Source organism: Arvicola amphibius, chromosome 8 (assembly GCF_903992535.2).
Source record: "Arvicola amphibius chromosome 8, mArvAmp1.2, whole genome shotgun sequence".
Classification (NCBI taxonomy): domain Eukaryota; kingdom Metazoa; phylum Chordata; class Mammalia; order Rodentia; family Cricetidae; genus Arvicola; species Arvicola amphibius.
The window spans coordinates 27,062,731-27,077,167 of NC_052054.1; the positions used below are offsets into that span (position 1 = coordinate 27,062,731).

The following is a 14,437-nucleotide window of genomic DNA, read 5'->3' on the forward strand; positions in this document are numbered from 1 at the left end:
AATGCACATAAAAGCACTGAATGATGATGCGCATATATTAACTCAGTGGTGGGTGAGGTGGAGACAGGCAGATCCATGAGGGTCACTGACCAGCCAACTAGCTTACCTGGGAAGTCTCAGCCTAGTAACAAGTTGTCCTCTGGCCTCACACTCATGAGCACACATATGCACTCACTCTTAAACACATATATGAACACCCACCCACCCCTATGCACACACATGGTGGGGGGATAAGGCTGATTGATTACAGTTTAACATGTATGTTGCTGATTTTTAAGACAACATTAAGTTGGGGGGAAGTGTGTTGGGGAATGCCGGAGGAGCTGGAGGAAGACAGTAGGTGGTGGTGTGATCATAGTTCATTGTATATATGCCTGAAATTCTCGACCAATTGAAAAGGGAATCTGGAAATACGGTCACACTGGGAATAGACAGGAGGGTGTGGCTTGATAAGAAGGGGGTGTGTGAAACAATAGAGTGCTCTTCTGCACTCTATTGGAATATCCCGGACCACTCCTCTCCAAAGGGGTATGTCACAACTGCGGCTCTCCCTCAGTCACTCCCCGCCCCGTGACTGTGATCACAAGTAGGGGCTGTGAGATCAGAGTCACAGAGTTCTAGTGACATAATTGTGCCACACAATTCAGGATATTGTGTGACTTTGCTTGTGCCCCTTGGGCCCTTGTCTTTAAAATTCCCACCCCCAAAAGATATCCAGATGAATGAATACAAAGAAATGTTTAATTAAAAACAGTGCAAGGGGAAAGGACTAGGGAACTCCCAGTGGCTGCCCATGTTTGGAAGCCGGATATCATTCTACCATTGTGCCCCGCCCATTTTTTTCTGGTCTAGCCAGTGCAGCTGAACTCTCTCAACTCCACATTCCCAAACACGTTTTAGGCACTCTATTAGATCCTGACAATGTAGCACAGTTTGTAGAACAAGATGAGTTTCCTAGAGTGCATACTGTAAAACCTTACTGCTATCATGATCTCAAAAAGAAAACTCAGAAGTCGGATTTATATAGCCTTTTCTCGGGGTGGTTTATATTTACTGCTTTAATCAGTGACCCCTTCAGGAGCCCTCCCCAGCTAACTAATAACCATGTTAGTAGTAAAATCTCCCTTTATGATGGCCGTCTTGGCTGCAGTACTTGCTGGGCATTGCTGTGGGTTCCGGTCATGCTCAGTGCCTTCTCTGCATTAGTGAGTGATCGGTCTCCCAGTCTCAGTGGGACTTAGTCATTATTATAATGTGGATGGGCAGGACCGTTAGAGGGCCTGATGGCACACAGGAAAACTCTTCGGAAAATCTCACTGTGATTGGCTAGAGGCAGTTTATAACCTCCTTGTAAGATATACAGCTATATCTTCACACACACACACACACACACCCTTAAATGGAAAATCTGAAATGCTTCCAAGTCAGAAATTCTGAGTGCTGAACTCAAAATAGCTTTGGATTTTAGAGCATTTCAGAGTTTGAATTTTGGAGTAAAGATTCTCAAATATTCCAAAAACCTGAAGAATTCAGATATTTAAGACACTTTGGATCCAAGCATTTCATATTAAGCAATCTTTATTCTGTAATACTGCAATTCCAGTTGCTCTGGCTGGGCAAATAAGATGTGGTAAGCCCCCACTAAGGATGCCCAGAACCCTGGCAAGAAATGCCTCCCTCTGTACGCAGAAATCACTGCTATAGCCAGTAGCATCCTCTATGAGACTTCCTTCCACTCAGGTGTCCCTGTATTGGTTCTTCAATAGTGTATAGACACTATTGTCAATAGTGTATGCAATAGTATATAAAACAGTGTAAAGACTCTGCCCTTTACACTCACCAATGTATATGCTGCCATTTTAGGATGTATGAGCTGAAGAAACCAGTTTGTGAGGATTCCAAATGAATCCTTCACCACACCATTGCCATTGTGGTGAAGTCACGAGGTGGCAACCCTGTATCCACTTGACACATGCTTGTGTGTGGCATTGTTTGGGCTCCCATTCATTCATTCATTCATTCACTCACTCACTCATTCATTCATGCAACAAATCCTGACTGAGATGGACTAGGGATCAGATTCAGGACTAGGTGCTTGGCAGACACCAGTGAACAAAAACATACAATCCCCATTCCCCTAGAGCAAACATCTGGCATGAAAACACCCATAACATAATGATTTCAATAAGCCATGGAGAACACTGCCTGGGGGGATGCACTGTATTCTATAGAGGTGGATCCAGGCCTCCTACACAATACCCAAGTTGTAAAGCTCTGACTCTAAATTTAATGTTGGTAACATACATAATTGATTAATTAAATTCAGGGGTGACAGAAAGGGCGCTACCTAAAAAGGTACTAAGAAGTGAGCTAACTTAAGGGAGCCAATATGATCCCCTGGCTCCTGAGGGATGTGGGAAAACATAAAAGATACAGGACACCTTTCTCTTTCTATAACTATTAAAAATAAACTTTTGCACAGGTATTTCTTGGAGGGACTATGGTCTAATTTTTCAAACTATGAAGTATAATTTATAAATCAAGCTAAGTAAGTAAGATACTGAGAAAATGAATTCAGTCCAGGGACGGCCACTCACTCACCTCCCCTCTGGGGAGGAAGTCCGATTGCCCAGGACATCTCTAAACCCCACTCTGGCTGTGCATCTTAGCATCTCATGTACATTGGGCTTAGTTTTCATAAGAAACAAAAAAAAATCATTATGTTTTTGTTGTGTAATGTCTTTTTTTAATGTAACACTTCGGATTGTCTTTTACTTTAAGTTGGCAACAATAACAGAAAATCCTGTGATGTTCCTTAGCCATGTAGGAGACAGAGTCTTCCCCTTGTTGTCTAGGCATTAGCAACAAAACAGTCTCCATCTTCTGGAGGCTGAGAAATAGTAACATAGTTTGCCTCCAGAGGAAAAAAAATCTTATATAAGCCTATAGAATTTCAGAGAACATTTTCTTATTTTAAGCTTAAAATGTGGTGGCCAAAGCTAACTATTTTTACTGATTTCTATCACAGGCGCACAAACTCAGTACTGCAGACAATGTGGGCTGAGTAAATCTTAGAAAAAAAATATCTTGTGCATTGTAAGTACATCACAGCATCCTGGGTGTCTATCCAACAGATGACAGTGGCACCTCCTTCCTCACTAGCTGTCATAACCAAAATGTCTCCTAGACATGTCCAGATGTTTCCTTGGAGACACACCTGCCCCAGATGAGAACCACCATTTTGGATTATTCACACTCGTGTGAACATAGCTGGTAGCATCTCTAAAATCTTGATCTTACAGATCTATAATCAGGCCTGGAGGGATAGTTGGGACACTAATCCTTCAACAGTTCAGATCCTGAGTTGCCAACAGAAATGGGTGGTTGAGCTATAATCCCAATTATGCCATTTTTCTCATGATACTAAAAATTCACAAATCTTCACTTGATGTGACAGGTAATTAGATAATTCCTTTCTGGCTCAACTTGCTCTAGGTTTAAGAAACAGCTATTCCAAGTTGCTTATAATTGTTTTTAGTCAATATAAGATTTGAGTAGAGTGCATGAATATCCAATTTGCAAATTATTTCAGACTACTATCAGTTTATGGTTATGCTCCAGGTTTATATATGGCCTTTATTGATAGTCATTAATAGGCCTTAATTACTAGTTCTAGGAAATAATATGTCCTGGAAAATACATAAATATTAATTATAATGAGGTTACTGGTTCACTTCAGCAACTGAACAAATTGCCTCTATTCTGATTTTCCTCACCCTTCTAAATTTATCATAACTACTACTTCTAACTAGCAATCTCACAAATCTAGTTTTAGACACTACAGTTCTCTACATTTTAATTCTGAATTTTACTTTCTAAGCATCACAGATCAATAGAGCTATCTCTCAGTATCCAAGGGATATTAACTGCAGATCCTCACACAGATGTCCAAGTCTGTGAAATGCTCAAATAGTTTATACGCAGTGGAATAATATTAGCATATAATCCACCCACATCCTCATAAATTTCAAACCAACTCTAGAGTATGTATGTCTGATTCAACATAAACAATGTATAAATATTTGTTACACTCTAATGGATAGGAAATAAGGACAAGAACACAGTCACATTCAGTTCCAACCCCCTGGTTGGATTTCCAACCCCCTGAATATTTTCCATCTATGGTGGGCTGAATGTGCCAACCACGAAGTTTGAATCATGGTAATTGTGTACCTATTTAACTCTTTTGTCTTTGAATTCTTTGCTTTTAACGCCACATGGTTGATACATGTTGGTAAAAAAAATATCACTTGTTGAGGGGTATGCTAAGAAACATGTAATCCTTGATAACCATGAGTCCAGTCCAATGAAAATCATAAGCTTAGTTCAAACTTTCTAAGGCTTTGGGGGATTTTGTTTGTAACTCAGTTGTGTGGCTTTTAAGCATGAAGTTTGTAGATGCCAACTCTGTGTTACAACCTGAAAAGGCTGAACATGACTGGGAGTTCAAATGTCTCTCAAAGGTTCATGGAATCAAGGTCTGGCCACCAGCCCATTGTTCTATAGTGAGACTTCTAGGAGGTAGAGAAGAACAGAGGACCTTAAGTCACTGGGGAATGTCCTTGAAGGAGATTCTGCTCCATTTTTCTCTCTTACTCTAGATACCATGAGGTAATCAACTGTGCTCTTCCATGCACTGCCCACTATGATGTTCTACTTTACAAAAACTTTAGAGAGATCTAAAAAGCACAAGAGCCGGGTAACCATGGTCCTCCTAGGTTGGCTTTCTCAGGCAGTTTGTCACCATGAAAGAAGCTGACTGACAAACACTGACAAGAAGACACTGAGCAAAGACACTTGACACAGTACAAGTTGAAAAACAGTGAAATTTAACTTTACAGCTAATATCCACTTACGAGTAAGTATGAACCACATTTGTCTTTCTGAGTCTAGGTTACCTCATTCAGGATGTATTTTTCTAGTTCCATCCATTTGCCTGCAAATTTTATGACGTCATTATTTTTTACTGTGGAGTAGAACTCCATTGTGTAAACATACCACATTTTCTTTATCCATTCTTTGGTTGAGGGGCATCTAGGTTATTTCCAGGTTCTGGCTATTATGAATAGCACTGCTATGGACATAAGTGAGCAAGTGTCCTTGTGGTATGATTGAGCATCCTTTGGGTTTATAGAGGCATAGCTGGATCTTGAGGTAGACTGATTCCCAAGATTTTTATAAATTGCCATATTGATTTCCAAAGTAGCCGTTCAAGTTTGCACTGCAAACAGCTGAGGAGTGTTCCCTTTATTCCACATCCTCTCATACTGTCTCATCAAATAACTAAAACAAAAAGCAAAGCTACCAGTAGCCCCGAGACAAGTGTTGTTCCAAGTACTTTTTACTTTTTGACTTGTGTGTGTGCGTGTACATGTGTGTGAATTTTTCCCCTACAAGAAGAGATTTCTATTCCTTCATTGTGTTTTATCATTGAACCTACTGTTGGCGCCGCAGCTCAAATATTTGGAAGGTTGGTTGAATTCTCTTCCTTTAAGGCCAGGTTAACTTCCAGCCCAGCCACAGAGCCATCCCAGAAAATCTAAAACGCTAAAGGAGTCCTTCTGCTCCAGGGACTGTTCAAGTCCAGCTGTAAATCAAATCACTCCAATTTAATGACCGAAATGATCTGATAATACAGGCTACTTTGTTCTAAAATACAAACCTAAAATAGTCTCAGTTTTTGAGCTCACAGTCTCACCTGTAATTCCAAGGTGGCTTGTCCCATCTGTTGTTTATTCTGGCAGGCCACTGAAGAATACCATGTGTTTCTTCTCATCTCTATTAGTCAATAACCCAGTTAAGAGGCAATTATTAAGCACATGCCAGCTGCTGTGTGAGGCGCCAAAGGGAGAAAACACCACCAAGTCTATCATTAGCTTTTATTTACTAACTAGTGGGGTTTCCCTCCATGCCTGCATCAGGACTAGCTGGAGATTGTGTACATTTTCCCTGAACAGGCTGTTGGAGGATTGTAGCTAACCTTGTGCATATCTACATGCATCTTCATCCCTTCCCCTCAAGAAAAGTGCAGTGAAAACAGAACAAGAGGTTGCAGAGGGAAGAACACGCCAGCCGCCTCTGGGGACAAACAAGCTAGACTAGATTCTCATGTGATAAGTGTCTTGGCAGACTTCCAGTTATCTTCAACACAGTGACCTTCTTTGTCAAGAATAGAGCTCTGGTGCATGGCTGCTCAGGGTAAGACTACATTTCCCAGCCTTCTCTATAACTATCTGTTGGCCTATGACCAAGTTCCAGTCCATTTTATGGAAACAGAAATGTTTTCTTCTCCTTCCTCCATCTGCATGGCTACTGTACTGGATGTGTCGGCTAGGACTGATGAGCCATTATGGAGTATAAAACAGAGAGACAATACCAAGAAATGTGGGTTTCTAATAGATGTGGTTCAACCAATACAAGCCTACATTTATGGGAAGAGTAAAATTCTTCCTCGTTTTCGCTGAAGTTAATATTAGCACTTCGGTCTTCTCTTCCTTCCCTTTGGTTCTACCTTTCCTGCTTATCTGGTTCCTGTTTATGCTTTCTAGATCATTTCCATTCTAAAGATCACTTCATCCAAAAAAACTTCTTTCTCATCTTTTATACCTTCCCTCTGTCAGGCCCTTTTATAAATTATTCTTCTGATCTCTGGATTATGTTCTTACTGTCTTTACCATGGTTTATGTAGTCTTTTATATTTTATTGACTTCTGTCTTAATCTTTAACTTCCAATGAATGTTTTTTTAACATGGCTTTGATTTCATTTTCTTCATACCATAGGATCATCTGTGTTCAGCATATTGCCTGATGCACAAAAAACAGTAAAATATTTATTGGATAAGTGATTGAGATCATTGAAGGGTGTCTTCATTCCCCTAGGAACTCAGGATTCCTTTTTTTTTTTTTTTTTGGTTTTTCGAGACAGGGTTTCCCTGTAGTTTCTAGAGCCTGTCCTGGAACTAGCTCTTGTAGACCAGGCTGGCCTCGAACTCAGAGATCCGCCTGCCTCTGCCTCCCGAGTGCTGGGATTAAAGGCGTGCGCCACCACCGCCCGGCGGAACTCAGGATTCTTAAACATTCACATTAACAATTGAGATATTACACTTATACTTGTTTAACTTCAAGTCATAGTGGGAAAGTTTTAAAGCACTAGGTTAGAGTAGTCTCCACATATGTTCAACACCTAGACATGGTGATACTTACAAAAAGAAATTATTAGATAATATACAAAACCCCATCTCACAAAATGAGTGAATTATTTAAAGGGAAAATTATAGCTAGAGATTTTGCATGTTTGTATCTTATTTTTTTAACCATTAGCCCAAGACAATTATTCCAAAGGGTAAAAGAGAAAGGAAGAAAAATATAATAAGTATTAAATCAGTGTATATGCCAGGTAGAAAAAAAGATTATCTCAATCAACATTAGTCACAGGAAGGGAGGCTATCTAAAAACAAATTATACAGGAGAACCATGCACTATTAACTGGGCTCTGCTCCTAATGCACATCCAGTGTGCTGTGAGCTTGTTAGACTGACGCAGACACCAGCAGTCCAACCTCCACCTCCGCTACAAACAGTACATTACGGAGTCATACATTTTTCATCAAGCATTGGATTTTTCCTCAATGCTAAAGACAATTATAAATCTTCCCAAGTGCCCCCATGGCTTATCTCAAGAAGGGCTTTCTTTGCCCTTTGATAAAGAAGGCAGACAACACAGTCATTTCACCCTCAAGCATTGCTAATGATCATTTTTTTTCTATAGTGCACAGGAGAAGACCACTTGGCTCAGTATTAAAAATGTCAAGTCACTGGATAAATGTATAACTGCTTAGATAAATTTCTCAGTGAAAGATTTTCCATTAAAACTCTATTGAGAGCTGGGGCAGCAGTTCAAGGGGTAAAGTGCTTGATGTGTGAGCATGAGGACATGGGTTCAATCCCAGAACTCCTGTGGAAAAGTCAGCTATGGTGGTATGTTCTTGTAATCCTGGTGCTGGTGAGGCGGAAACCAAAGGCCCTAGGGCTTGCTGGCTAACCAGAGTGGCTGCACCAATAACCTCTGGTCTCAGTGAGAGAGCCTGTCTCAAAAACCAAGACAGATGATCTCCGGACTATAAATGGACATGCACACATGCACATGATAACTACACACACACACACACACACACACACAATGTCAATGAGAGGAAACTTAAACATGATCCTTCTGGGCTGGGGATGAAGGTCAGGGGTGAGCATGCCCAGTGTGCACAAAGCCCTGGGTTTCACCTTCAGCTCTGAAAAGAAAAAAAAAAAAAACAAACAGGAAAATAGAAAGCACAAATGGTCCTTCCACATAGTTGGCTTTCTTCCTTGGATCCCAAAGGTTGACCACAGTGTTGGTGCACATTCAGAAGCATGCTTCACCTACTTTCAGGCAGCAGAGTTCCATGTGTACAACCCAAGGCGCAGAGCTGCCAGCCAAACTGCATAAGCTCTATGTCCAGGATTTCCCTACCCTTGTATGTGCAGGAGGGGTCAGTGTAAACTCCCTCTGGATAAAGCCATGTGAGTTGTGTCTTTAAACCCACAACTCCCCTCTGGTCTGGAGACACACACAGACACACACAGACACATACTACACACATTAGTTGATTTTTCTTCAATGCCTCCCCAGATCATTAGAAAAAAAACCCAATGTTTATAAGAACTGTATGACATTTTAATGCGTTATTGTTGGAGGTTGTACATGATACCTTTGATTAACCAGCTTACAAAATCCAATTTGAAATTCATAGTGAGTGAGGGCGGATTATTTCTTCAGGGGATACAGAAAACACAAGACTATCTCGGCCACTCCTAGCTTCCCCTTCAGTACTTAGGCTTTCTGTTCAATGGAACAGTACTGTCTATCACCTGCAGATCTCCAGGGTAGATTTAGCAGAGAAGGGAGCCTACTGTTTAAGAGAAGAGATTTCTTCTCGGGCTGAATTATGGTTCAAATACTGGCTCTGTATGACTTAGTTGTATGACCTTGGTAAGACTGTAAGGTCCTTGCAAAGTATCTGACACATAATACATTTTAAATAATCAGCCCCTGCCATTTCTCCTTTGAAAATTATAATTATTGCACTAGAATTCATCTCTATTATATAAGGATGTACATAAAATAATGCATCCAATAATAGAACTCTCATCAAATGGCTTTAAAGGGTCACATATCATATCCTGTCTTATCGCCAAAAGCCAGTATGCACTCCCTAGATAGGATGCTCATTTCTTTCTCTTTGGCTTATGGAGGCAGAAGGCCACTCATAATTCCTTCCAGTCTTTGAAAGCTAAGCCAGCTGTATCAGTTAATAACCTCACTAAAGGTTATCCATTACAAAGAAGGACAGACCTAATTACTCCAGTCAGCAAGGCCATTAGTTATGTCCATGGCTCCTTGTAAATTCTGTGTGGCATTTATGGGAATGACGCATATGAGGGAAAAATGTTACCAAAGCAGACACGCATTTAGCTTAAATACTAAATAGCCTCCTGCCATCTCTGAATCCATTTCATAGGTAATCTATCTTTAGAGAAACCTTCTTTCTGATTCTCTATAGCCCTGACACTTTATTTGTTCAAGCTATAAAATTTTTATTTCGATTCCATGGCCATTTCCATAAATCAAATTTGCCTTCTCTCTCCCTAAATAGAAAAGCTGCGCAGAGCAGCTCCCACGCTAAGAGATTTAACATCATTCCCATTTAATTTGTTAGAAACAAGCATCACTGATTTGTTTTAACCCTTTGACTGAAAGTCTAGAACCTTCTAAGTGAGACAAGCTGCTATCCTTGAAGTCTTGGCTTTCATGATCAGCTAATTTTGTTTGCTCTTTTGAAAACCTCGAAAAGAGAAACCATATTATTTTTCTCTCCAGGAACTTACTATTCTGGTTACACGTTCTTAGGAGTGTGACCTGGTTCAGTTTCTCATGCTTATAAACACTAACAGCAAGAATGTGAACAAGACCCATGACAGAAACTTAAAAAAATAATAATAAAATCCAGTATTGCAGGAAGTTAGCAGGCTTACAGGCCATTGAAAAGAGGCCCCACCTCTCAATTAAGTGAGAAAAGTAAACTTTCCTTCCTCGGGTTTTAAAATGCTGTATCAGATGGAGGCACTATCAAGGATTTCTCAAGGCCCATTAAGGGAAAGTTGCATTATTCCTGGATAACAAAAAATGGAATCTGAGTTCTACCTCTGGCCCTGGGTACAGACATGACATTCTGACACCCTCCCCCCAAAGACAGGAATGTTACTATTTCTCCCTTAAGAATTAATCTGACTAGGCCTGTCAGTCATCTGGCTAGAAGACCGCCCAAAGGAAATCTAAGTAACTGAAAGATGTGCTAAAGGGATGGGGGGAACAATTAGCCCCTTACTAGATAAACAGCTTCTATTCCCCAGAAGCCCCTCCCCACTGCAGCTGCCTCCAGAGCCCCTAGGCAGGACCGTGGTGCCTGCCCACACACAGTTCTGACTCTTCAGAGTTCTAACTCAAAAAAGTGTAGCTTTTCCTTCTCCTTCTTTCTAAAATCTTGTTCTTTTGGATACTGGCCAAAAGCCTAAACAGGCTTTTCCTGAGACTCTCTGCTTTCTATTCTTTCTCTGAAGCTCCCCCGCTTCTGCCACACAGCTGCTGGTTGTCCCTCATCGCTGAACATGCTGGCTTTCCTGGTCTCTAAAAGGTAAGGCCTTCAATCTGCCTTCCCCCTCCTTCCTCCCAGCAGCTGCTGGGATTCCCAGCTCGCCTACCCTGTGGTTTGCATCTCAAACTCTAGGGAAATTGTACGGGGCCTTCTTTGTGAGCCCTCTTCAAAATGCTTTTATCAATGAGGTTTGGAACTCAGAAGGGAACCCACTTTTCATGGGGATCACCAGGGTGTTTTATAAAAATGTCCCATGTACTATTGGACAGTCATAACAGAAAAGTATCTCTCCTGAGTAGTTAAGTCCAGACCAACATTTGGAAAGGTTTACCGCGTCCCATTTTAATTTTTCTGCACCAGGCATGGTGGTGCATACCTGTAATCCTAGCTTTTGGGAGGGTGAAGCAGGAAGAAACTCATCTGGAGCAAGCCTAGGCTACCTAGTGAGTTCCACATGAGCCAAGGCTACAGTGGGATTTCCCCCCCTGCAAAACAAAATCCACACAAAACAACAACAACCCCCCAAATATGTGCCTATAAAATACTCATACAAATATCTTGTTTAAATAATTCCTTATGTGAATGAGTTACATAGGAAAAAAAAGATGAAATTACACATTCTTCTGATGTCATGGGAATCTAGTCTTTCCTCCGATGGCTCAACTAATTATTTGTTTTTGTCAGTATAATTTTTGGAAGAATAGGTGGGTAAAGGTATTTTGCTACAGTAATAATATTAGCTAAATTAGAATTTAATTACAAATTGTTTGCTTGGGTCATTATAAGATAAAGAGAAGGAGTTTCTGGAAATGACTATAAAACTGTTTTTGCAATCCCCTGTGCATAGAGAGGAGAGATGACAATTATAATATTCTAATGTAACATGAGATGTCAGAGGCAGTAGACCCTTAGGACTACACTTAGAAGTCCCGAAGGCAAGGTGACCATCTTTGCCTCTCCAGAGTGACACAGAGGTGGGCCAGGACGACTGCTCAGTAGGAAAAATACTTGCCATGGAACAATGATGAGCTCAGACCCTCAGCATCCACCTTAAAAGCCTGCTGTGGGCAGCATGCGTTTGTAATCCCGGGGTTGGCAGGGACAGGAGGGGCCCTGGAACTCGCTAGCCTGATGGTGTAGTCACATCTGGCTTCCACACGTATGAACATACATGGACATGAACACACAGAATGGCACAGGGGCAACCGAGAAGTAAAACACATCTGGGGTGGTTATAACCTATTTTATATGAGTATATAGCACATAGCTGCCAAAATATATCAAAAGATAAGGCAAGCTGCATATTACAGAAGCCAAGAGAGTTAAAGAGAAATGAGCCCTGAAAAATCAGCGTTCTCACTGTCTGCTATTTCTAAGACTCACTTGAGACACTAGAGAAAAGTACCTATTCCTAGACCCACCACATAAGTGCCCATTCATAAGGAGCAAGACGCAGAGGCAGCAACAGGAATATAGAACTTTTCAAAAAAAAAAAAAACTTGCTTTTTGACAGATAGCATGTCACGTTCTTACAAACACTGCCTTATCTTACACTAAGAAGAATCTTATTAGGTCAGTACTAATATTAAAGAAGATGAAGTCCCTGAGTTTGAGGCCATCTTGGTCTACAGAGCGAGTTCCAAGACAGCCAGGGCTACACACAGAGAAACCTTGACTTGAAAAAGCAAACAAAACAAAGAAGAGAAAGTCATGACAGAGAGTGGTGAAGAGGTGCCCCAGAATGCTCTGCTATGGATGGAAGGAGGAAGGTCACACAGGCAAGTATTCTTGCCTCAGAGTTCTCTCAGTGTTGATCAGTACTTAAACTCCCAGCCCAGTAAGGTCAAACGAGGGAATACTGACTGAGGACAATCTCTTCTGGTGGAGAAACTGAAACCCCAAAAGTGAAATGCTTTTTCTATGACAGATCCTCACAGCGCATGTTCAGGGAAAAGCCAACCACTACTTGACACCATCTGTGCTCAAATGCTCCTCTACACATGCTCCTTTAGGGAGGAAGAGAGCCGGCTGTATTAAAAGCCATCTTGTTAGCTCGTGGTGCTCTTCTGTGGCCACAGTGCTGTTCTGGGGCAAAGTCCACCACTTCCTACCTGGCGTCTTGTTACACATCATGACACATGCCAACCAGAACAACAGATTCTTTATTTTGGGAATTTTCAGAATAGCGGATGGAAAGGAGAGGTACCATCCCTAAAGGAAGGTGGGAATGGACAAAGAGGAGTTATGACTGATGTGATGTGTAGGTTTGTGGGTGCATGCATGGGTGCCTCTATGTGTGGGGGGTGCACAGCTGTGCACCTGTGGGGGGCAGAGGCATGAGTATACACTACTGTATGCATGCATCTGGAAGCCAGAAGTTGACTTCTATTTTTCCCACCTTAGTTTTAGAACAGGTTCTCTTTATGAACCAGAAGTTCAGCACCTGGCTAGGACTGGTCAGGAAGCCCACAGGACTCACCGGCCTCTGCCCACCGCCGGTGTTTGATTATAGATGAATGCAACCCTACCTGTCTCTAATGTGGGCATGAGGGATCTGAACTCGAATCCTAATGTTTTCCCAGCAAGCACTTTCCCTACTGAGCTACCTTCTCAGGTCTGACTGGTAAAATTTGAGGAGGGAAATAAATAGTAATTCTGATAAGTTTCTGGAGGGTGACCTTCCTCCTGCCAAACTGGCCACGCTAAATCTTAGTCTATGGCAAACATGATTAGGTCTTTGCTCTGGTGTAGCACATACAGGTAGGCATAATACCCAGATGGTCAGGTTGATCCCACGCTGAAACTACACACATTTGATATGCCAGAGCAGGTCAGAGGCCTTATTTATTGAAACTGTACCTTGGTAGCTCCTAAACAATTAAGATGAGCTTGTGAGACTATAGCCAGGATGATAACCATCTATTATCAGATAAGAGGACAGTACCACACAATGACGTAGTCACACGACAGAAAGGCAGCTGTTCCCATGTCAAACCGACCTTCATCACCTCCACCTGCAGGTCTTCATTGAGCGAAGGTGTCACTTTCACGGCGTTCAGGATCTGATTGAGCAGCTGCTTCTCATCAGAGTCGGTCTCCATGGAGACAAACCTCTCTTCTGACAGCAGCTTCTGTAAAGAGGCACAAGGCAGTGATTGCAGCCTTTTCTGTTATAGCTTATTATGGGGTGATGCTCATTTTTCTTACGCAGGAGTATCTAGCTGGAGGTCACCAGGCAAGAACTCACGCACCGTACCACTGAAAGGAAAAATGCCTAACACTTCAGAAGAATGGGTTTCGGGAAAAGGTATCTTTCTCATAGCAGGTAATTCGCTTTACACTTGAGCCAGTAAAAATGCTGTGTGCTAGCCATTTAGGCTATTCAGGCAGTCAGGCATAAAGGATGAGTGTGTGAAAAGGAACCACCCCACAAAACAGTCACTCACAGGCATTCTGCTGCTGCGTGCAAGTTTTGTCACGTGAAAGGAAAAGGTCTTAGAAGCACAAGTTCATTTTTCAGATATTTATGCTTTTATTACCTAATGGAAGCCTCATTTATCCAGAAATTATTCCTAAATCCACAAACCTTAATATATATCCCACTAGAAAAGTGAAGAATCTGCTTACATGAGGACATCAGGGGACAATGCTTATTTTCCCCAAATTTCTTCTATACTTATGAACCTACGACAC

At 41.5% G+C, this 14,437-nt stretch overlaps 1 protein-coding gene across 1 annotated transcript in view; it reads right to left on the reverse strand.

Moving 5' to 3' along the window:
* Positions 1-14,437, reverse strand: part of Arfgef3 (ARFGEF family member 3) — a 146,822-nt gene that overhangs the window by 80,983 nt on the left and 51,402 nt on the right. The window contains exon 4 of the mRNA XM_038340047.1: positions 13,744-13,875. Within this exon, the coding sequence (XP_038195975.1) occupies positions 13,744-13,875 (132 nt within the window). The remainder of the gene's footprint in view (positions 1-13,743; positions 13,876-14,437) is intronic.